We start from the raw sequence: 25,540 nt of genomic DNA on the forward strand, positions 1-25,540 counted from the left end.
GATTGTTTTATATCCACCTAAAATACAAATAAATACTATATTTTCAACTTGTGAGTCATCATAGTTTATCAAATCATATTATTTTTGATTAACATGATCACATTGTTTAATTTATTGACAACAGAAGTACATTTATACAGAGTGTTGTTGAAAACTGTGAGAGGTCAGATTATACTGAATGAAATATTGGAATCGCAATTAGGACATTTTAGGAAGGTTTTTATTGATTTCTGTAAAGTTTGTTACCATAGTTGGGATTCATTGTTAATGTTTACTCCAGCTGCAAATCTCAGCTGGTCCGTACTCAGTATATTGATTTACAGTGAATTTTGCATTAAGGCAATATCACAACTCAGCTGGACCGGGGAAGATGAATGTGTTGCATTGATGTAAGTGCATAGTTTCAGTCTCTGCTCGAGCTCGGGCCACCATTTCAAAATGGTGAACATTAAGTTCCATTCACTACCATGTTTAGGAGTGTTGAGAAAAATATTGCAGAGACGAATATCTCAAAACTCTGCTTGAATGATACCACTGGGTTTAAATTGTTTCAAATGTTCATAATCAAACTGATTTTTGTTTTTAGGGAAACAAGTTACAGCCTTGACAGATCAAAGTGCAATGTGGTTCTTTAACCCCGTCAACCCTGCTGCTGCTACTTCCTCTTGACTGTGCACTTAGCAGCTCAATTTGGTTCTGTTTTTTTCAGTTCCACATTCTTAAACAGCAAAACCCAACACTCACAGACAGATGTGTCATTTCAAAAATACTTTTTATTCAAACATGTGTACAGCACCACGGGCACTATGTACTGGATGCAATGCCAATAAATGTTATTGACAAACAGTGAATCAAATCGGTTTCAATAAATAATGCAATAAATCATGAATAACATACAGCACGAATACTGTTGTAAATTAACACATAAACAAATAAATAAATAGAATAATAAAGATAATAATAATAAATAAATAAATATTGTTATGTTAAATAAATACAGTTAAAATCTTCTTCTGTCAGCGTGTAGTGACACAATAAATACGCAACAGAGCATTGCAGTACAGCAAAAGGTACTGGCACTAAGACAGGTACATAGTACATAACATGACAGCCCCATAGATATCTATGGTGCAACATTACAGCTATTGTGTTTACTGCTACAGTAACACAGCTCGGTTTTCTGACAAAGGACTTGCTAACGGTTTGGAAGTAAAGTATGTTGTAAAAATCTGTTTAGTGCGGTGTAGACCTTTGCACATTGAACAGTGGACTTGGATTGAGGCGAGGCAGTGGGCTCAGCCTCACAGTGGAGCCTCCATCAAGGCCAGAGTCTCCAGCATACATTCATATGTTCCCTAGCTGCCCTCAGGCCACACCTCACAATTGAAACATTCCGAAGAAAGTGTCCCCGCTTTCATCCTCCAGATCGGGCAAAGTCTTCTCTTCCGTCAACGTCCTAAGTCGGTCCCCTTTCCTGAGGTTGAACACAGCCCCCACGTTCACAGTGGAGTACCACAGCCCCTCCTCATCCAGATCACTGCTGGGTTTCATTTGGCAGGCGGTGCGGAGAGAGTGCATGATGGTCTGGTAGGAATCCTCGTCGTCTTTCCCAAAAGTGTCTGACCAGCGCTGCACGGTGTGACTCAGGTGGACCAGGGGCTGTGGGAGGCCTTCTTCAGCATCGCTGCTGAGGCAGTTGACGTGGAAAGACGCTTGGCTGTATACGAAGTAGAGGCCATGTCGAGGAATCACAATTTCATTTCTTTTGAGTTTCAGACCTCCTTGAGAGTGGGTCTGGTCACCATCGTCGTTCCATTCAATGGAGTTCTTCCTGGAAGAGTTGTGATGTCCTAATGAAGAGATTGTGATGGATACGTCAGAGGTTTGAAATATCTTACAACAAGGACACAGGATCAAAAATAATGCAGTAGAAATGTGTCTTTGAGAAAACTCAGGACACTTAATAACCCTTATTTTTATTAATTATATTAAGTCACATGAAAACCTTGTTTTGCTCGTGAGCCCTACTACATACTGTCCGAAAAACAAGACTTTGAGGGGTTGTGACTCTGCAGACCGTTTACATGCATAACAACCTTCATAACACACAAGGGGACGGGTAGTAACCGGAAAAGCATGACATGGGACCTTTAAAGAAACCCAATAACTTTCCCATATCCCCCAAAAGCTTCTCAAAGTTCTCAAGAACTTCTGTATAGGTTCTAGAGTTTGATCCAGATGCCCTAGAACTTCCTTTAGTACCACGAATTCTAACCCTCGTGTATCAAAGGCCAATGGTGATACAACTACTTGACTAAGAAAACCAAAAGTAACAATTCTACACAAAGATGATTATTTTGAAAAGGATTCATATAAATTCAAAAACATTTACCGACTAAATGAATGGCCGCTTTCTCGTTTGGAAGTTGCCTCAATGCATGGCGGAGATCTGGAAAAAGGGAAAGACAGAGGTTTAGAAACGTTTTACTTTCAGAATAAGGGTCTCAACAAGATTCAACTGTCCTTTACTTTAACCAGCAGCTAAAGAAAAACTATGAGAGCAGCTTATTTCAGTTGTTATGTTAACAATTTTCATGTAAATAATGGAATAAAATACATATAGAATAGATTAAAATATAAACATTAAATATATGCATAACAACATATATATCAATAGTATCTAACAAATATACAATTAAAAAAATGCTGAATAAATGTGAGTACTAGATAGTATCACAGACCAATCTACTAGAAAAACAGAAGCACATATTTGCTATCTAGTATGCTGCTATCTATGACATCTTCTAGTATCGAACTTTTGAGAGAATTAAGGAAACTCACCAAAAGTGTTTTCATCTTGTCCCGGGCCCTGGATAGAGAGAAAGAGAGACTGTTAGGGAGCTGTTGGTGACGGGTCAGAGACATCAGCACTTCATTCAATCAGAAGTGAATAGAATCCATGTGCACCCACCTTGGCCTGCCTGTTGAAGAGCAGCACGGCGGCGGCAGTCGAAGCGAGGCAGAGTGTGAACACCATCAGGGCCGTGGTGAGCTTCGACCACGGCTTCACCGATTGGCTCGTGGATCCTGGTTCCACTGTTGCTTCCAGCATTACTTTGCATTCACCTTCCATTGTTGTAAAGCTCTTCAAGTCAAACTGAGCTCTTAGAAACCTTATGGAGAGTGTTCTTGCTTTCTACTGTTGCTCTGGCCCGTTGGCTCCTTTTAAAAGGCTACAGGGAAACTCCAGTGATGTCACAGTTTGTGAGTGGAGATTTCTGAATGAGGAAGAGAGAGCCAGGGAAGATTTAACACACTCCTACACACAAAGCATCCATATGACTGCGTTATCCCATTAGCACATCAACACTAATACCTGTAGATACCTCTTTCACATCTCAGTGCACACACACCCACGTGTCTAGATACTCACACACAGACAGGGATACACACATATTAAGCCATGCTCTCAAGTACACTAATTGTCTGGGACAAAAACTACAGAAAAACATGAAAATCACCTACAAAGATGACTATATTACATTTAAAATGTACATGTACGCCGATCATACCACATCTGATGCAGAGTGTTTACGCATGTTGTGGTGTGCTGGTCATCTCTATGTGGGTCAGATATGGAAACGGTGTTGAGGTGCAGGGTAAAGCCAAAGACACATCATTCTGTTATTCATCAAGCTTTCTGCGGTTTGTGTCAGAATTGCCAAAAATTGTTTAAATATAGACATGGTTGTAATACAACTTTTAATAGTCATGGGTTCGTCAAAAATCAAATACAATGTTAAAGAAGGAACATGTATTACTCTGCCCTTCCCATATCAAGTTTTGGATACATTGGTACATTTTATTGATATTAAAGAACTATATACATCTATCTTTTTCCCCCTAAATGCTCACATTGTAGCTTTACTGGAGTTGTAGATCTTTAAAATGTCAGATTCTTTCTGAGCGCTTTAAACACGACTTTTCCATTATGCCATAACAAGAGATGTTAGTATTTACAGTACCATGTGTATTCAGGGAACTGACGGATCAAGGTCCTTGTGGGACAATACTATGATGATGCTGGAAAAATAGATGTGTTATTATCTGTAATTATCGTCCAGCCAATCACAGTTTGCATTTTGAGTCTTCGCTCCTTGACCCCACACCAGGAGGAGTCTGGCGTTGTATCAAAGGGAGTACATTTGGTCAGGTTAACCTACATCCCCTCTTACTCTTCGGCATTAGCCAACTTTTTGTGGTTAATATTAGTATTCTTTCCCCTTCCATATCAATGGAGAGAATATATGTGTGTTTAATATATGTGTGTTTATTTCTTTAAAACAATATTGCTTTATAACTTTTTTTCAACAAATTAACCCTTTCCCCGCAGAGATAGAGGTAAAAAGAAATACAGCACACTGTCAACAATGATATCCCTGACCCTAACCCTAATATAAAAGGAATATATTTATATCAAAAAAGTACCTTTTATAAAGCTATAGGCACATTTATTTAGTTAACAGAGGACTTAAGATCACCTGAAAGAATCAGTCAGTAACACCCAATCCCCCCTTAGTCCTCGGCATAGACGACTTAGGATATGATAAAGGCCAATCCAAGGAGGAAATTAATTTCTAACACATCCACCTTTCCCACAAAGATAGGGGTAAGTCATCATGAGGTTTAGCACAACTACCAGCAGTGGTGCAGATGAGTAAGTGTGAGTGTGGTTGTTCGATGTCCATTAGCAGTGTACGTGTGGGAGGGGGAGGGGGGTTACTCCGAAACACTCTCAGATCCATCTAGCGTCAGCTGGAGCGGTCAGATTGAGATAATAACTGCAGGTTAGAAATTGTGGAAATGTCGGGTTAGGGTCTGTAGAGAGTTAGGGTTAGGGTTAGCTCGAGCAAAACTATTAGACCCAGACATCTGCTCCACAATATCCCCTCGGTGTGAAGTTGGATTGACTTCTTAAACCATGCAAATACACCCCCAAAGGTATCGAATCAAGTGTGTATCTCTTTTTGGTTTCAAATGGATCAAAAATGGTAATCTGTTGGCAGACATTCCAGATTTGGAGCACCGCCAGTAGTCTAATCAGTAGCTCCCTGGCCCTGGCATCTGTCCACATGTTTCATTGAAAGCTGTTGTTTCCAAGCCAGGAGCACTCATGGGAAAGATAATGCCAGAAGAAAATGTGTTTCAATTTCATTCGTCACAGTCAGTGTATGAAGATAAAGTTGCGCAAGATAGCAGTATTCGTGTCTTTCGTGAGTGTATGTGTTTGTATCACAAGCTTCATATCGACCATGACCACGGTATGAGACTGATTGAGATCACTGATGGTAGACCAGATAAGACGAAGCTGTGTCATTCTAAATATATCTGAAACTGACTACAGACAGACAGAACTAATGTCTCATAATACCACATTGCATAGGGAAACTCTGATAACTACGGCAAGATCAATAGGGCACAATTGTACACGTTTATTTTATATTTCAATGTTAGCCTTTGTTTCTAAAAATAAGCTAGACTTTGCAGTTTATTTAAAACCTCTTTATCACGTGACTTGTATTTATTGCAAAGCCTCAATTACTGTCAATGTTATTATTACTGACAGGAATAATAAATCTGAATCTGACAAGCGAAATACCGTCCTTTTAAACGCCGCATAATATACAATATAATAGTGCTTCTTTGTCAATATGACTGACGACCACACTTATGCAGTGCTGAGGTAGTGTTAATTCATCATTTAATAGGAATTCCTGATGGATATAAGAGGGATACATTAGCAAACATCTGTATATATAGCCTATATATAATGTTTCGTTTTTTTGTTTGTCATGGAACATATTAACGTTTTGACCTTCTGTGTAGGATGTAAAGGTATCTATTTAATATTTTTATTTAAAGATAGACATTTATAATATGTTATAAATGTCTATTTTGTTATTTAATACAACATATAACATTTGACATTAATAACAGGTATGATTATTACCCTTATTCAGAGTGCCTAATAAATGTATATATTTTTTTACAGTGCAGATTTTGGCTTTTTTGGGACCATCGCACATGTGTGTAAGTAACAAGTATGCTGTATTATCTGCAACAACTGTCAGGTGGTGTTATTGATTGTCTTTGCAAAAGAGCCCCCACCAATATAGCTACGTCGATCCTTGCGTAAGGCGGAAGTGGGCGTGGTTAAATCTAAACTGGGTTGGAAAAACGATAGACGCGGCCGGGCTCGAGTCCCTGAGGAGGGTGGGACTCACAGCCAACTTGAAGGAGTGTGCAATTGGGCAGAGGGAGGTACAGTATCTGGGGTACCACTTGGGAAAAGAGCAAGTGGGGCTCCAGGTAAAGTAGTAAAGTAATACTCTCTCCAGTGCAGGTTAGCTCTGAGTGTTAGCGATGCTTGCTAATGTAAACAAAGACCATATTACGGCCAAAACACGTCGTGCATTGTTTCTGATACAGCAACGTTTCTGATAGTGCTGTGGGTGTAAAGCCCGCCCACATCTCAGTAATGTCGTCATGACCGCAGCCAATCTGGATCAGCTCCGTTGACCTCCCCCGTTTTTAGAGATGTGGGTATGGAGGAAAAGAGAGAGGGTTTTATTTTCGGACACTTTGTGAGTCTCCTGTCACTCCGGGGACACATATTATAAAGGACATACAAAAGTGCATTTTGCATAAAAGGTAACCTTTTAGAAGGTTAAACAACTGTGGAGCCACTACTCTTCACCCTTAACGCTTCTCTCTCTTTTGTTTTGCATACCAACGCCTTGAACAGGCTCCGTGTGTTCCCATGAATTCAAGGTAGTCAGCCACCCTCTACTGTAAATCATCAGTAAGCTGGCTCAGCGGAAAGTTGAGCTACTAGTGGGGCATGCAAAGAGTCACTAGTCATATGTTGGGGGGTCAGCGCCCTGGGTTACTACCTCCTGTGGTGGCCTTTTACCCTATGGTGGAACCACGCCCTGCTTCATTGCCCCCCCCTGCATAAAGGATGCCAATACCCTGATCACTCATTGGTATCTGAGGGGTGTCAGCTTGGGGCCCATGAGATCCCGTGAGATCCCGTGAGATCCTGTGAGATCCCATGAGATCCCGTGGGCCCCCAGCGGCTTGTCGAAATGAGAGAGAGAGGGGAGTCCAGACAGCTAATCAGAATCAAGGCATATGTCAGATAATAAAGGCGTGATGTTAACCTGGTTCTGGTCTCAGTGGGCTGGGTCCTCAGCAGGACGTATTTGGCCCAGAAGCTGGGGGCTTGTGTTGTGTTCTATTTTTGTTTGACTTTTCGAGTTGAAGCCACAGGCTTTTTGGGGAAATGAAACCTTTACTTTAAACTTTTCTCTTCTCCTTCTGTCATTTATAACTTGAGTTTCAGCAAGAAGATATATTAGTCTGTAATCCTATATTTTTCTTTACTCCAATAACTGTATTCTCACCCAACCTGAGGGCAAAGCAGCTTCACATCTAATTGAACAAAGAAATCCTTAGAAATAGCCACTCATACACACTAGCTAGAGTATTTTTCACATTTACTGATGGTAAAATAAAGAAAGGGGAAACTTCTAGCTGACCACAGATATCTGTACACTAACATTGACTTTCACTCTAACAAAGAGAGAATGACTTTTCCAACGAGGGAAGGAAGTGACAAAGAGAATGTTCCCTCCTCTTTATTTGGTCTACAGCCCACTTTCATTTACATAAACTTAAGTTTTGCATTTTTGTATTTAAAAGAATCCCCACGGTGGCAGAACATCACTCTTGATTCTGTTTCTGTTTCTAAATCTATCACAAGAGACAAATTCCCTGTATCTATAAACAACGTGATACTCTCCCCAAAGCCACAAAGAAAAACACATGTCTTTTTGTAGATTGGCTCACCGCTCAGCTTCCTCTTGACAAGATGAGAGCACAGATCTCTATATCTCTCGCATATCTTCAGCTACCCGCAAAGATTTGGTGCCAACACTATCTGCTCTCACGCATAACAACCTCATTTGATCAGTTTGATCTTAAAGTCAAGTTTAATTTAGTTTTTTTTATCAGTATTTCCTCTTAAATCTGTAGTGTCGGGGCAAAATGAAGGGAGGGCGCCTCAAATGTACAAACGAGAGATATTTTCATGACGGAGAGGGGCCACGTCTGAGGGGTTCCATGATCAGGAAGCAGCTTATGGGCACATATGTGTCACTAAAAACTGAATCTGATTAATCTATATTTAAAAAATATATATGTTTCTCTGAGAACATTCACATATGAAAGATGTGGGCTAAAGCGATGGTCTGCTTCTCTGACCACTGAACAGCTCCACTTCAGTAATTTCATCAAAAAAAGGAATCTGGAAAGAAAAGGAATAGCACCATTTGATACTGAATGTATACCTTTATTAGTTTAAAACATTAACGCGGCCCTATTAAGCTTTTTGGTTGTTCTCTTTCTTGTAGCGTGTTCCATAGGTTTGTGTGCATGTACACATTGTACGTGATAGGCTAAGGGGCGGGACATCTCTAAGCGGTTGAACAATCACAACAGAGCCAGCCAGCTAACCAATCAGAGCAGACTGGGCTCTGGTTTCAGACAGAGGGTGAAAAGAGGTGCTGCAGCACAGGCAGTATGAGAAATACTGGGACATGTCTCCATGGACACTACATATCCTGAAAATGAGCAGAATATGTCCTCTTTAACATTGCATACCCTGACAGAGGACCTTTCCTGCATGGGGTGGATTGGGATGTTCAGAGCCTCTGTTGTAGAGGCAGGTGCCAGCAGAGTTGAGGTCAGAAAGTCTGTCAGTGTTTAACCAAGAAACCTTTGGTTGAATATCTTTATTCTTTTGTTCAAATACAACACAGAACGCAACAGCTCAGACATGACAAGTAAGTTGCATAGGTAGGAGTAAGAAATTAATCCTACTACGATCCTCAACCTCTACCATTCTGTACCTGTGGGAGAAAGGCAACGACATACAGAAATTGAAATGACAATAATTATTCAAAATTAATAAAAAATACAGATGAATGTTTAAAAAGGTAACAAGTTGACAGGAAAAAATAAGTACATAGAAGCGATAGGCTGAAGGATGAAACCCTCGCAGTATGGAAGATGACAGTTTGGGTCCAATATAGTCCAAGTAAGTCCATGAGATGTATTTGTTAGGGATACACTCCATTACAGGATTATGCCACCATTTATTTGGTCCAAAACATCAGAACATTTTTCATAGTGGCAAAAGTCACAATGTTAAATAGCCTCTAGCCTCTAGTTCAGGGGTCTCCAACTTTTCTCCACCTGAGAGCTACTTTGAAAAAATGAAAGTGGCCAAGAGCTACTTGCATCGCATCGCTTACATTTATTCACATAGCACTCATCAGTTGAATTAAGCTACTTTTTTGTGAAATCAATACCTAAAGCTTATCTAAAATCTTAACTTCACATCAAGGTGCAAGAAAACGACAATTTCTCACGTATTAATATGGACAACATAGTAAGTACTTCACTGAAGATTCACATAAATGTCCAAGAGCAAATTACAATGTTTTCACTTCTTCTTATGGCCCACATAGTAAATACATCACCTTAATCACCACCTTGCAAGCATCTTATGGCACGTCTGTAAAATAAGTGCATTCACTCTTTTTTACAGTCAGTGAGATGACTGGCGCTGCATGGAGTCCACCATACAGGTGTCTGCTGGACCCACTTAGGTTCACTCTAATAGAGTCATTTACATGTTCATCAGTCGGTCTTGTTCTGTATTTAGATTTCATTCATGCCAGAAAAGGCTGCTTCACAAAGGCAATTAGAGCCACATAAAGCAGACAGGTTCAGTGCTGCTTGGTGATGTTCTTATAGTTTTCTGGGCGTACAAGGCTCCAGAAATGTTGTGAGTTTTGCTGAGACTTAAGCTGAACATGATTTTGGAGATTTATAACCTCCATCTCCATCTCCACAGGATTGACACTGAACCGTGCAGCCATCTTTTCTTCTTCTTCGTGTTGACATGACATTATAAGCCATAATAAATCAATTGTATAGGTCTAGCCTCCCTATATCTGTGTGTGACATTTTTCCATCCTCAAAAACAAATACTTCCGCAGTCTAGCTGCAGCTTCAAGCAACGGTCTTCTGTTAAAAAAAGGACACTGAATGTCTTGAATGAGGCATCACACACATGACCTGAGTCTGAACAAAGCAGACAACAGGAGTATTTACAACAGCATTATAAAAACAAAAATAGTGCATGTGGGTGCACACTTACATTCTCTGTTTTACCGTTACATGAATCCCATGAATGTATGAGATTAAGTTAGCTTCATCATCTCAATCAGTGGTTAAGTGAATCATAAAGTTTCTATCAGGTCACTATCAGCCTGTCACTCTTATTAGTAGTTATTTTCAGGAGGGGGCGGGGCTTGGAGGAACAGAGAGGAGACGGTGATCGCGGAAGCTTTCCTCCTGCCTTCACAAACTTTACACGCGTATTTAACTGAAAATAGCAAGAGGACATTCATACTCTGCAATCCAAGACTTGATTAAATCCACCAAAAACCTGACATGACGATAACGAGTGTTTTTCAAAAACACAAATCCCTCCCTCTGTGTCTCTGAGCCGCAGCGACAGGGCCTGATTCAGAGCGGGTCATTCTGCCGTTGGTTCTGACTGGTGCTGCTGGAGAAAGCAGACTGCTCCGTGTGTGGTGTCGCTGTGCCGCTGTCACATTTGCTCCTTGATCTCTGCGTCACGGACTAATTTTATATTCGTGTGACAGAAACAATTCTAAAATAAAAAAACTTTATTGTCCGGCCGCGGCCGAAAAATCAAGAAGCAACCTTACTACGCTATAATCGATAATCGAGCTGCGAGCTACTGAAAAGCTCCCCTGATCGACGTGTTGAAGACCCCTGCTCTAGTTCTTTCACAATACCAGACCAGTAGCACTGTCGCTTCATAAATGACCAGAACCAGTGAATAAGATCGCCAGTGTCAGAGTTTCATTTACTTCAGAGCGGAGCAGCATACATACTCATTTTGTTTTTGATATATGTGTGCGATGTAGGATTCTAAATGGTTGACAGTTTAATAAGTCATAAAACAATTTAATAAGTTATTAAACTGAAGAAATAATGATTTTCAGGCAGCACCAACTGGAACGACACCTCGCTGCTGGCTGAGAACAGCCTGGAGGATTACTGTATCCCATCTGGCCTGGGCCTTGTGTTCCCACTTCCAGACAGCATTTCCTTGAAGGCATGTGTGTTGCACTCTGTTGAAAACACAAAAAGAGACAGTAGTTGTGTGAAGAAAGAGAGTGCTTCAGAGAAAATGTCAAAACTTGGCTGCCATCACCTCAACAACGAGTCAACGAGCATTGACTCGTCATGATTTTCCTATTGTCGATAACAAAAATGTGATTAAATTGGAAATCAGAATGGGGACCTGCTTTGTGTCCTCATATGAAGATCCAACCCAGTCTCACGACATTTCGTGTTATAGTCACGAAATTAATTTAATCTATTGATTCGTGTTCACCAACACGATTTTCGCATTTTTTTCGTGTCACACAGAACGACTTTAAAAGCAATGTATTTCTATTGGTAGTATGTTTCGTGCCTGCATCACGTCTTTTTGTCCGGTCGGGTCTTGGAAGACCGGAAGCTGTGTGGTTCATAAAAACATGTTCTTACACAATATCTTACCCTAAGCTTAACCCTAACCCTTTTATTTTAAATAATATAATGTCAGAGTTTTTTTGCCGTCCGCGAGGAAAAGAAATGGGGCTCAGAGCCTCAGAATACTGACATCTGTATATTTTTAAATCTTTCAAATCATTTATATTCAAAATGTAATTTTTACTGTTGAATACTTCAGTACAAAGGATGTATTGAATAATTTAAGTGATATATGTGTACACATATAAATCATTAGTCGAAACAGGGCTACATTTGATTGAATTACAAAAGGTATATTTCGCAGATAAACCTAGTAACCCCGCCCCCTTAATAATAAAACGGCTCTTTTGAACGGCTCTCGCAAAGGAACGGAGCCATAAGATCCGGCTCCCTTCAAAGAGCCATAATTCCCATCACTAACAAATAAAGACGGCTAATTTTAATTCTCCCCAAATATATTGAGGCTGAACCTTTCATTTTGGGGGCCCCTTAGTGGCCGCGGGGGCCCCATGCATCTGCAGAGTACGCCTCTAGGAAAAAACAGCCCTGTTTTCACTCATGGCTTTCCCTTTAGCTTACCTTCTTAAGCTACAGGCAATAACTCAAATCCAGCCTATGGTCAGTCTCACAATGTGTCACATGTGGCCATAATGCCTCAAGCACCTGCAGCTTTTCTTACATTCTATAGTAAACAAGCAGTGAATTACTACGCGTGGGGAGACACTGATTACATGGAATGGGATTACTTTATCAGAATACAAAAAAAAGGTACCTGTATATTACATTAAAAAAGGAAGTAAACAGATTACTGATATATTTAAAAGAAATTGGGGATTACTAGTAGGATTACAATAACTAGAATAGGGGGAAATAAAATACAACAATGTCAACCACAAGAAGGGTGCATGTGTGGAGGAAGGATGTAGGAGGATGATTGTGTGAAGATATATGGTTGTTTGAGGACAGCAGAGGGAAACCCCCATCTTATTCCTTCTTGGTTCTTCAGTTTGTATCTCCTGAATAGTGAGAACAGTTTCACCAAATATCACTAAAATGACTGTTATCAGTAATACAAATAGATAATGTCTGTCCACTTCAGGACCAGTCGTACTTTGTGTCAGTGTCATATGTGTGAGTACAGTCTGGGAGTTGAACGTGTGATTGTGTTGCTATGGGTGGCGACCGTTTTGAACTTCACGCGAGAAAGATACGTGTAAAAAACCCTCCACATTCACACTTACTCATACTCTCAGGAAAACATCTACATTTTCCATTACTCAACATGCTCTTAATTTAAAATAGCTCCAGAAGTCTGAAGTCAGTTCAAGAAGATCCTAGATGACTGCTGCAAATGTTTTGGAGTATTTATACAAATTATATTTGGTCATGACAACTGATTAGTTAGCCAAAGCAATATATATACTTCACCATTACTCTATCTTTATTGTTTTTGTGTATTTATTGCAAACAACCAGAATAAATCCTGCCTTGATTGTCTTTATCACTTGTTTTGCAGTTTGCCTTTTTAATTTGTATCTCGGAGGATCACTTCTATCAGTGGCAGAAATGCTCTCTCTTATTTGGTTTTCATTTTCTCTATTTAATATCTATACATCTTCAATGGAGAAGGGAAAGGTGTGTCGAGGCTGGGCTAGAGGGCTACTTTAAAAATGTATTCCGTTACAATTATTAGTTACCTGTAAAAAGGGTAATCAGAGGGTAATACCTAATCTGAATACACGTAATGTAACCGGATCACTTTATGTTACTTTAAGATTACTTCAATATCAAATGCAATGTAAATGAATAAAAGAGAACATAAATATAATAAGATGTTTTTTACTTCTGTGTATTGTGTAAGGCAGAACAGAACAATGTGACCTTACAAAGAAGAAACCATTATGAATCCTATCCTGCTTTTGGGGGTTTTCTCTTCCCTGTAGTGTGTTAGGTTTTAGTGCATGTAAATGGTCTGCAAAGGCTAACATCCTGAAGTCCTTTCTGGCCTCAAACAGTTTCTCTTCCACACACTTACGTATATATTTATAGGAGAAGCTGCCTTTCACTCAGCCGCTTCCGGCAGCAGCCTGTACTGTACACCAGCACTGAAACACTTGAGCACACACTACAGGTTGAAAAGCAGAAATAAAACCTGAGCTGACAGAAAATGCTCCGTTTTAGTTTAACACACAGCTAAGCTCACACACACTATTTTATGAACATACAGGTTCACCTGCTGAATTAAAACCAGAGCAAATGAACAAAGAAAGTGAAAACCATGAAGCAGATTCAGGCAGTAGGCGTATAGAGATAACATCTTTTAAAACCAACATCTGTTTAGTTTGACTAACATTGTAATCCTGCTAGTAATCTTCATTTGTAGAAATGTCACAGTAATCTGACACAATTCTGTAACTGTAAGGGAATACAGTTCATTCGTTTTAAATCCTGTTTGCGTATGTGTAAACATGTAATCTATTACTCCCCAAGCCTGTAAACCTTTCTTCTCTTGTTGTTCCTTTAGTATCTGTTGGTATGTTACTTGGTAATTAAAAAGCAAATACAATATGTTTTCACCTTATATTCAGGGCCGTCCCTCCCTACAGGCCGACCATGCAGACTGCAGGGGGCCTCACCCGGCGGAGGGGGCCTCACCTTGCGGAGGGGGCCTCAAGAGGCGCACCTATGCGCTTATGGGGCGCAATTAGTGTGGCCCTCCACTAGCACCCCCCCTCCCTCGAGGCTCGCGAAACAGAGGGCCTCATCACAATATCTTTGCGTGGGGCCTCATGTTGTATATTTCATATTGTTATGATATCAGATATCATAACAAATATGGAATTGGCCAGATGAAGGGTAAATCATCCTCTGATGTGATTAATGTTGGTTAATGTTTTGTGCGATTAAATGTTACCCACACACTTCTCTGTAAGTGTGTGTTGTTCTTTACACACCTTAAGGGTTATTCTTAGAATGATGGTATACTGTATATTTATATGGGCTCATCGCTCTGTGCAGTCCAATTCTTATCCTATTTTATTCTGAATTGTGTATTGACCTGGCTTTGTGCACAAGGCACTGTCATGTTGAAACAGGATGGGTAAAAAAACACTTAATGTTGACACAACTTTTAAAAAATACCATTGTCAAGAATATAATTTGATGCTGTAGCAATAACAATTCATTTCAATGTAGCTAAGAAGATTAGCCAAAACTATGACCTGAGCTGGCCCTGATCAACAGTGGGTCTACCAGTGGTGGAATGTAAATAAGGACATTTACATAAGTACTGTCTATTCAGGTACTCAAAATACTACCTTATACTTTTACTCCACTACATTTTGTAAGGATATATTGTATGTTTTGTATTACTTCGCAGATTCGGATTATTAATCAAATAAAATAAATATTATTATTTAAAAACTTGAAATTGGCTTAACACTGTCATCATTTAAAAAGCCCTTACATGTATATGTTAGCCATTAAAACACAATCATAACATATTCTAAAACAATATAATACTTTCAAAAGAGCCATTGTGCATAATGGGTACTTTTACTTTTGATACATTGAGTACATTTAGCTGATAATACTTCTGTACTTTGATTTAGGTGACATTTTGAATTCAGGACTTTTACTTGTAAATATTTAAGTTAAGGATTTGAGTACCTCTTCCACCTCTAGTGTCTCCAGTACATGTCTTTTTATTTTTCTGTAATGAGGAAAGTCATCTGATCCAAACTGAAGCAGTAAACCTACTGACCTTTTTTCAAACGGAAGTAAGAATACAAACCATTAGAGAAGTTAGCACATGTGAGATAATGTGATGTGAAGGAAACACCAGAGTTATGCAACAGTGGCTGGAGAATGAGGTAACGCAGGATACCCTCACAACTTTCTACCTGCCCGGGCGAGGCTGGTGGAGGCTCCGGATGGAGGGATGGAGGGGGGGGAAGTGGAGCTTTGTAGACGAGGTTGCAACCAGGTAAAGAACCTACGTGAAACCTGTGGTGTTGTGGTTTCCTGACTCACTTCGAAAGTAAACCAACGAGCTGTGCGTATGCAGAATATGTGTTCCTATTTGTAAGTTGCAACACACAAGCATTTTCCACCTTCACGGATGAGGGGTTCATTAAATAACAGTTCGACCCATATTCATAAACTCACTAGATTATTGTATTAAGAAGATTAAGATGGAATGCTACCTCAAAGTCAAAGTCAACTTTATTGTCAATTCCTCTCGTTGTGTAATACTGACAGATCGAAATTCTGTTTCTCATCATCCCACAGAATCAATATATATATATATATATATATAAAAAGTACTTAAAGGTGGGGTAGGCAGTGGTGACTGGTCATTAGGGGCACAGCCCCACCTAGTGTCAGCAGAAAATATTAAAAATAATGATTACAAAAAAATGCTAAATAAATATATAAAAAATTAGATTTTAAGATCATGTTTAATCATCTGATTCGTCTGTACATTGCTGTTTTAGTCTGTGTTCTTCTAATCATGGCCGTATCCACCATTGAGGTCACCGAGGTCCGGACCTCGGTAATATTTTCCAAGCTGTGTATAACAAAACTTGTGAAATAATTGCACTAAACGGGGGTTCTTTGTAGTACTTCCATTTACTGACGATGGGGGCGCTGAATAACTACGTAGCCTCGATTAAAGCAAAAAATAAACCACCGCAGCCCGGACTTGAACCGGAGCGGCGGAGGAGTGTTGAGTTATCTAGAGATCTGAGTCCAGCGGGCTGCTTGTGTTTCTGTTCATCAGGACATCATATGACCAGCAGATCCTGTGAACGCTCTACGTTAGTCAGTGGACGTCCGACAACATGCACACTAACTTATATTGCAGCTATAGGCTATACTTTGGTTTACATTGCGTGAATAAACTAGCTAGAGAGCTAACGTTAATTACATTCATCCAATGTCAGAAGGATTACCTTTTAACAAACGTTGTAATGCTTTTCTTTCATTTCAATTTGAGTAAAACATTGAAGATATAACATTGTATTGTTTTCTTTTTACACTGACTCAGATATAATGAAAAGACGACGTCAGTCGAAGCTCAGCTTTGGTACGGAAGAGACTGGACAGGCAGAGAGAGAGAGAAAGTGATGGAAGTCAGGGAGGAACTGCAGGTACAGTCACACACAAGAATGTAGGCTTAATAACCCCATCCATCAATCTATTTATCTATAACAATAGTCTTCATTTACAATAGGCATCATTTTAAAACAACATACATCTATTGCAGTTATGATTTCATAATAAAACACCATTTGCTTACATCTTTGTTCTCTTTTGAGAATCAAACAAAACAGATTTAAAAAGAAAATGAAAACAAACAAGTGAAATGAACTAAATCAATCAATCAATCAATGTTTATTTATATAGCCCAATATCACAAATGTTACATTTGTCTCAGTGGACTTCACAGTTTGTACAGAATATCAGTATGACAATACGACACCCTCTGTCCGACCCTCACATCGTACAAGGAAAAACTTCCGGAGAAAACCCACAGTTTAAATGGCTGAATTGCTTTTAATTCACTGGCAGGAGCGACAAGTGAGGAGGAGCAAAAAGTGAACAACGAGGGAGAGATTGAACAAAGAGAAAGAGTAGAGGACAGAGTAATGAACAGGAAGAAGACAGAGAGACTAAAGAAGATGGAAGAGAGGGTGCAGGTCCTTCTGCATGTCCAGATCATTAATAGTAACAATCAACTGATTCGTATGTATTACACTTTCAAAAATTATTTATGCTGCATCCACTGACATGGTTTGAAATCAATATATTATCCAATGTGTGACCCCCCACAGGCCTTAAAAAGCACCTAAATAGATCATGAAAATCCCCAAAATCTCCCCCGAACCCCCCTAACATGTTTGGACCTCGGTATTTAGGAAATCCTGGATACGGCCCTGCTTCTAATTAGTGTCTACAGTGTCCATGGGACCTTATTTCAGAAAAATTATGTATTGAAGTCAATGGAGAGAGAAAGATTATCTTTCGATCCCATTTGAATTGTGCCACAAATTACACATATGATGTTTGTCAATTTAAAAGATAATTTTACAAATGAAAAAAAAAAAATGTGTCGTAAAACTTTGAAGTAGCAATTTTGTTTGTGTGAAACGCTGAATAAACTACATCTCTGGTCTTACAACAACACACGTCACCAAGATGGCCGTCACTACTGTCTTGCTAAACAAGGGATTGACTACCCTCACTATCACCACAATGAAACACATCCAGAAGAATGTCATGCAAAGCTGCCTGTCTGCCTTCCTTCTTTTGATTCTCTCTGAACTGCCTGGTCCTTTTAATGTTTAATGTCAACCATTTGTGCAGATAGCATGAAGTAGAAAAGATCGCCGATCGCCGATGCTAGCGTTAGTGTTAGCATTTCTCCCCCGGGCTTAATGGTGTATTATAGAATGATCACACCGGTGACAGTACTCTTCAAAGGGTTCACGAAATATGACTACTACTCTTACTGTTTAACATTTTGGGTTACTTAATGTTACTTCATATTAAGGCTAATAAAAATGACAAGGCTGTAATGCTAACTAACGTGCTAGCTACTAGCTAGGTAGCTAACTTGATCCAGCCACTCCTGGTCCTTTCATCAGACGGGAAGCAAAAGAACGAGCAAGACCCATTGCTGGTATGATAACAACCTGGTACTAAGCACACAGGCATCTTGTTAAAGTTATCTTATCTTAGCCAGCGCCATATAGATAGATTCTATCTATATGGCGCTGATCTTAGCTATCTCTTAGTGGAGGAAAACAATTGTGACATCACTTACGCGACTCTGGGATTTGTAGTTGTTGTAAATTCCCCTTGTTTTCTTTAGTCTGCGTTGTATCGTTTGTGTTTTTGGTCGGGCACATTTGGGGACAGCTAGAGCGGGCAGCTGCGGGTCCTCAAGCGGTTTGTTTACCATGTGCATCAGTGAAGAAGAAATGATGCAATCATTCTACATGCATTCATGATTCAATACTGCTATAGCTGTTGCAAGAAGCATTCCAGCTAATTAAAGTCCAAAGACTGTATTCCTTGTCTCTGTGTGAACTCTCTAAACGGAGTGCTGTTTCTGGATGAAGCGGCTCCGGCGCAAACATCGCACAACATAAGATTCCCCAATATTGGTCCTTCGAGCCGGAAAGCTTCACCCACGACAGCGCCATGGATGTACAGGAAACAGCAACAGCTACGATTGGAGCTCATGGAGGAAGACAGCGACAGCTTCCAACACACCTGCAAGGCTATAAGGTTAGCTTACCACAGTCTCTCTTGCCTAATCCTACCCCCTCCAATATGACAGTGCGCGTCAGCTGCGGTCACTTAGCCTGCAAACCGGGTTAGCAGCTGAGAGTGACCAGCTACACACTGCAATTGGACGCCCTCCCTCTTACTCCTTGCCAGGAGCAGCAAATAAGGCAAATTTGTGGGACATGGCACCTTATGCTAGCAGCATGCCTGACCAGCAGAATATGTGTGTGAGGCCTCGACTGCCATCTCCCTCAGAGCAGAGCCGCTACAGTCACCAATCGTCAGAATACAGCCTCAGTGAGAATGGATCTGGCCCCCTCTCGTCACATCCACCTCCAACCCACTCACACTGGTTGGACTCACAAGCTGATAACCGCACCTTACAGCAGCAGCCGTTATTCACCAATCATCAGGATAAGCTGCCAACGACAACATTGCTGTGCACAACTACAGCGACATTCCAGTCTCAAGCCCTCCCAGCCTTCATGCCGAGTCAGAATCAGGAGAGAAGGATATTGACTCAATCTCTACCACCAACAGTCACATCTGCACGGTTGTTGGGAGCTGTTTCTAAGACAACAGCACTTCTGGCTAGAAGCACGGTCATGTCGTCACCTATCGTCCAAGGGATGCAGGCAGCCGGTCACGTTGGCCAACAACTGCTGACAACTACAGGGTACCAGCCTGCTCACCAGCCATACCAGCCTGTACCTCCTCCTGTGGCAACCATGTATGGCAGCATGCAGGCGGCAACACAAATCCCATATCAGTTTATGACGACGACATCCGCAGCAAACCAATATGTTCCGGCTGCACCTGTCCAACCACCATATCAACCACAGTACGCACCAGCGCTGTACCCGGCTCACCAGCTACCAGCTACACAACAGCCAGTGGCTCAACATCCAGTGGTTATGCCTCAGCAATCTTCCTACGTGCCACACAACTGGTCTGTAGCGCCTTCACGTTATACACAGTCTGATGACCCCCAGCAGACAGCGTATCAGTCTCTGCCTGTCCTTCCGGCACAGTATGCGTACCAACAGCTGCAGTACCAGCTGACGCAGTACCAGCAGCCGCAGTACCAGCAGGGTCATCTAAAATCGGTGTACCAACTGCAGCCTGGCCCATCGGCTCAGCCAGCCTATCAACTAGTGCCTTCCACCCCTGGTCCATTAATGCAGCAGCCTGTACCAGCCCTGCCAGTCCAGTATTCCGTTCAACCACAGCAGTCACTGTACGGGTCAAGTGCTCCCCTGCCGTCTAGACAGCCAGTCCCAGTACCTAAACTGCCTAAATTGGTGCGTGACAGCGAGAGAGAATTTACTGATCTAAAGATGGTGCAGGACCACTTACTCGGTGACCCCACTGAACTGTCTGAGCATTACAAGTACCGTGTTCTCATGGGTGTGTGTATGTGTGGCCTGAGCGAGCGAGAGAGAGATCTTACGTGCATTGTTGTCGTTAGCATCTGGTGCTAGCTAGCTGCGCTAACGGATATAAGGAGCTGTTTAAATGTGTTACGCACCTCGTAAAGAGACTCAAAACTTGAACCCGCTATGCAAGAACACTTGGAACGGAGACTTAGGTGAAGTGTCAAAAAAACTGGATTTATTTACGTTCCTCAAAAAACAGGCAGGAGACAAAGTAAACTCTCAACAGAGTGGGAAGAACGTGGAGCAGGGCTGAGACGGAGGTTGGGCTGGACGTGGCAGGCAGGACGGAATGGAATATGGAGTATCTGGAACAGGCAAAAAACAGAACAGGATTAGTATATGAAAAATTCCAACTGGAAGAGTATACAAAAAGACTAGCAATACTAGTCAGCCGGAACTGGAGTTTACCACTGTGAGTATACGAAGAACTGGCGAAGTCTGGTGATCGAACCGGAGTTTTAAGCAGCAGCAGGTGAGTAGTGGTAATCAGTGATGATGAGAAACAGGAGCGGAGGTGAGTTGGTGTAAAATGGAAAGTAGGTCAACCACGCCCAGCCAGGAAGACAGACAAACAGATAGACAAACAAATAGAAAAAAGGAGAAGGAGATACTGCAATTCCTCACAGTACCCCCCCCTCAATGGGAGCCACCTGGCGACCACCAGGCTTGTTTGGATGAGCCCTGTGAAAGGCCCTCACCATGATTGGGTCCAGGACACGGGAACGAGGAACCCAGCATCGCTCCTCGAGGCCATAACCCTCCCAGTCCACCAGATACTGGAAACCCCTGCCCCGACGTCTGACGTCCAAAAGACGGTGAACCGTATAAGCAGGGTGATTGTCGATGATACGGGCGGGAGGAGGGGGTAAGGCCAGAGGGCTCAATTCACTGGTGTGAACCGGCTTAATCTGAGACACGTGGAAAGTGGGGTGAATTCTCAGAGCTCTGGGAAGCTTCAACCGGACTGCGGAAGGGTTAATGATCCTTAGGATGGGAAAAGGACCAATGAAGCGTGGGGAAAGCTTCTTGGACTCAGAGATGAGAGGAATGTTGCGGGAGGACAACCAGACTGACTGGCCTGGGACGTATAGAGGAGCTGCCTTTCTGTGACGGTTGGCTGATCGCTGGTTCCGTGCCGAAGTCTGGAGAAGGGCAGATCGTGTATCTCTCCAGATTTTCTGACAGCGACGCACATGCTGCTGGACTGAGGGAACTGCCAAGTCTCGCTCCTCTTCGGGGAACAGGGGCGGCTGGTACCCCAATGAAGCCTCAAAGGGGGAGAGACCAGTAGCGGAGCAGGTAAGAGTGTTGTGGGAGTACTCAACCCAGGAGAGATGAGAGCTCCAAGTAGAGGGGTTTCGGTCGGTGATGCAGCGGAGAGCTGACTCCAGGTCCTGATTAGTTCGTTCTGTTTGGCCAATTGATTGGGGGTGATATCCAGAAGTCAGGCTGACTGAGGCTCCCAGGGATTGACAAAACTCCCTCCAAACTCGAGAGGTGAACTGGGGACCGCGGTCTGAGACAATGTCGGCAGGGATACCATGTAACCGGAAAACATGTTCTGTGAGGAGTTGGGAGGTCTCCAGGGCTGACGGGAGTTTTGGAAGAGCAACGAAGTGAGCTGACTTGGAAAACCGGTCTACTACAGTGAGGATTGTGGTGTTGCCCTGGGAGGGGGGCAGGCTGGTAACAAAATCCAGTGCGATGTGTGACCAGGGACGACTAGGGATAGGAAGGGGCTGGAGCAACCCTGCAGGAGACTGGTGGGAGGACTTACTCCTAGCACACGTGGGACAGGCAGAAACGTACTCCAGAGTGTCCCTGTTGATCGTTGGCCACCAGAAATGTCTCTTCAGGAAAGAAAGAGTGCGGTTTACTCCGGGATGGATTGAGAACCGGGAATTGTGGACCCACTGTAGAACCTTGGAGCGGGCAGCATCAGGAAAAAACCGACGGTTCGGAGGACCATTGCCTGGATCTGGTTGCTCTCTCAATGCCTCCAGGATGGTGTTATTAATCTCCCAAGAGAGGGCGCCTACTACACAACTCTTGGGAAGGATTGAAGCATCTGGAGGATCAGGAGAGTCAGGAGAGTATAGCCTAGACAGAGCATCGGGTTTTATATTCCTGGAGCCAGGGCGGAAGGTGAGGCAAAAGTCGAAGCGACAGAAGAACAGAGCCCATCTGGCCTGTCGGGAATTCAGTCGCTTCGCCGACTGGATGTAGGAGAGATTCTTGTGGTCCGTCCAGACCAGGAAAGGCTGCTTGCTGCCTTCGAGCCAGTGTCTCCACTCCTCTAGTGCCAACTTAACAGCCAGAAGCTCCCTGTTACCAACATCATAATTGCGCTCCGCAGGAGAGAGGCGACGTGAAAAAAAAGCACAGGGATGGAGGATGTTATCAGGACCAGCCGTCTGAGACAAAACTGCTCCTACTCCAGTATCAGACGCGTCCACCTCCACAACAAACTGCTTCTCTGTGTCTGGCTGAATAAGGATGGGAGCTGAGGTGAACAAGGACTTGAGTTTAATGAAAGCTCTGTTAGCCTCTGGAGTCCAACAGAACGTGATGTTGACGGAGGTGAGTCTGGAGAGAGGTGCAGCTACTTTACTGAAGTTCCGGATGAAGCGACGGTAAAAGTTTGCAAATCCCAGAAACCTCTGGAGCTCCCTCCTTGTAGTTGGGACTGGCCACTCCACCACTGCCTTGATCTTTCCAGGGTCTGCCTCCACCTTGCCCTGACTGATGATATAGCCCAGGAAGCTGATCCGGTTCTGGTGGAACTCGCACTTCTCCGCCTTAACATAGAGCTTGTTCTCCAGCAGTCTCTGTAGGACCGTGCGGACATGGTTCTCGTGTTCCTCCTGATTCCTGGAGAAAATCAGGATGTCGTCTAAGTAGACAAAGACAAAGCGGTTAAGGAAGTCACGCAAGACATCATTGATCATAGTCTGGAAAACTGCTGGGGCGTTAGTGAGACCAAAAGGCATGACCAGATATTCAAAATGGCCCAATGGAGTGTTAAACGCTGTCTTCCATTCATCCCCCTGGCGGATGCGGATCAGATGATAGGCATTTCGAAGGTCAAGCTTGGTGAACAGGGTTGCCTCTTGGAGAGGTTCAAAAGCTGAGGTGAGAAGGGGTAATGGGTACTTGTTCTTGACCGTGATATTGTTTAACCCCCGAAAGTCTATGCAAGGTCGTAGCGACTTATCCTTCTTGCCTACAAAGAAGAACCCGGCACCCACAGGAGAAGAGGAGGGACGAATAATACCAGCAGCCACAGAGTCCGTGATATAAAGCTCCATAGCCTCCCTCTCAGGACGGGACATATTGTAGAGGCGGCTGGAGGGTAGAGGAGCTCCAGAGAGCAGATCAATAGGGCAGTCGTAGGGTCGGTGGGGAGGAAGAGAGAGAGCCCTCTCTTTTCTGAAGACCCAACGCAGGTCGTGGTAAGTAGTAGGAACACCAGTCAAATCTACAGATGCATCAGGGCAGACAACAGGATTTGGGGAAACAGAAGTTGAAGGTAGGGCAGAACACAGGCAGTTAGCGAGACAGTGCTGATCCCATTCAATAATCCTTCCCTTAGCCCAATCAATGTGTGGGTTGTGAGTACGTAGCCACGGGTAACCCAAAACCAGAGGTGTAGAAGGAGAGGATATTACCTTAAACTGGATAAGTTCACGGTGGTTTCCGGAGGTGATTAAAGTCACAAGGGGTGACTGTGCTGTGACTGAGGAGATGATTTGTCCATTTAGAGCATAGGCAGTTAACGGTTCCTCTAGCGGCTCCAAGCAGAGTCCCAGCTGTTCAGCTAGCTCCTGGTCCAAAAAGCTATCCTCCGCACCAGAATCAATGAGAGCCTGGAGAGGCAATGTCATAGAATAACACAGAGCTTGGCGGGAATAAGAAAACGAGTCAAGGATGGGGTTAGAGATGATTGCTGTGGACTCGTCAGGACCCCCAATCTTACTGACGAGCCTCCCAGTTTGGACGTACTGGGCAGTTGGGAATGCTATGCCCAGTCTTTCCACAATACAGGCATTGGCCTGCACCTATCCGGCGCTGACGCTCCTCCAGAGAAAGTCTAGCACGACCCAGTTGCATGGGCTCCTCCTGAGAAGAGGTGCGCACACTGCACGACGGGGGAAAAGAGGGAGGTCTAGACACCGAGTGAGCAGAGTAGGAGGAAAAACTGGGCTTACTGAGTGACACTGGTGAATCCCTCCGTGTTCGCTCAGCTCGGCGCTCCCGCAGACGACCGTCCAAACGAGACACTAAGGAGATCAGCTCTGAGAGATCCGCTGGAACGTCTCGTGCTGCCAATTCGTCCCGAAGCTGGTCCCTTAATCCTCTTAAAAACACCGCCTTGAGAGCCGCCTCGTCCCATCGAGCCTCTGCAGCGAGTGTGTGAAACTCGATGGAGTAATCAGCCACTGTCCGGCTTCCTTGTTGCAGGCTAAGCAGCTTATTCTCGGCGGAGCCAGAGGAGTTGGGATGATCAAAAACAGCTGAGAACCGATCAGAGAAGCCCTCAAAACGTAGAGTGTCAAAATCCACCGAAGAGTTTAAAGCCTCTGCCCAGGTTAAAGCTCTCCCGCGGAGCAACCCTAAAACAAAATTAATCCTCGTTGCTTCAGCAGCAAATGCAACAGGACGCTGGCGAAAAACCTTGTTACATTGGAACAAAAAACCTCTGCATTTCTCCACATCTCCGTGAAATGGCTCAGGATCGGTGATAGGAAAATCCTGGCGAGGAGGGAGCAAAGGGGCTGGACTGGGAGTAGCCTGAAATGCTACCGTCGAGGTAGTGAGAGCGGAGATCTGGCACGCCAACTCGGAGACATGATGAGCCATGGACCGGTTACTCTCCACCAACGCTCGGATGAGCTTTTCGTGTTCACCCAGGAGGGAGCCCTGACTAGACAGGGCATGAAGGATTGGGGTAGAATCCGCTCCGGATCCTGCAGGGTTCATTCTTGGCCAGTTCTTCTGTTACGCACCTCGTAAAGAGACTCAAAACTTGAACCCGCTATGCAAGAACACTTGGAACGGAGACTTAGGTGAAGTGTCAAAAAAACTGGATTTATTTACGTTCCTCAAAA

At 43.0% G+C, this 25,540-nt stretch overlaps 1 protein-coding gene across 1 annotated transcript; it reads right to left on the bottom strand.

Moving 5' to 3' along the window:
• Nucleotides 1-753: 753 nt before the first annotated feature.
• tnfa (tumor necrosis factor a (TNF superfamily, member 2)) lies at nucleotides 754-3,178 on the bottom strand. Its single transcript, XM_034094400.1, has 4 exons — nucleotides 2,972-3,178; nucleotides 2,842-2,869; nucleotides 2,393-2,449; nucleotides 754-1,850 (listed from the first exon to the last, which is right to left on the bottom strand). Exons 1-4 carry the CDS (start codon nucleotides 3,131-3,133, stop codon nucleotides 1,378-1,380), a joined length of 720 nt encoding a protein of 239 aa, XP_033950291.1. The 5' UTR covers nucleotides 3,134-3,178; the 3' UTR covers nucleotides 754-1,377.
• Nucleotides 3,179-25,540: the final 22,362 nt, after the last annotated feature.

Source organism: Pseudochaenichthys georgianus, chromosome 11 (assembly GCF_902827115.2).
Source record: "Pseudochaenichthys georgianus chromosome 11, fPseGeo1.2, whole genome shotgun sequence".
NCBI classification, from domain to species: Eukaryota; Metazoa; Chordata; class Actinopteri; order Perciformes; family Channichthyidae; genus Pseudochaenichthys; species Pseudochaenichthys georgianus.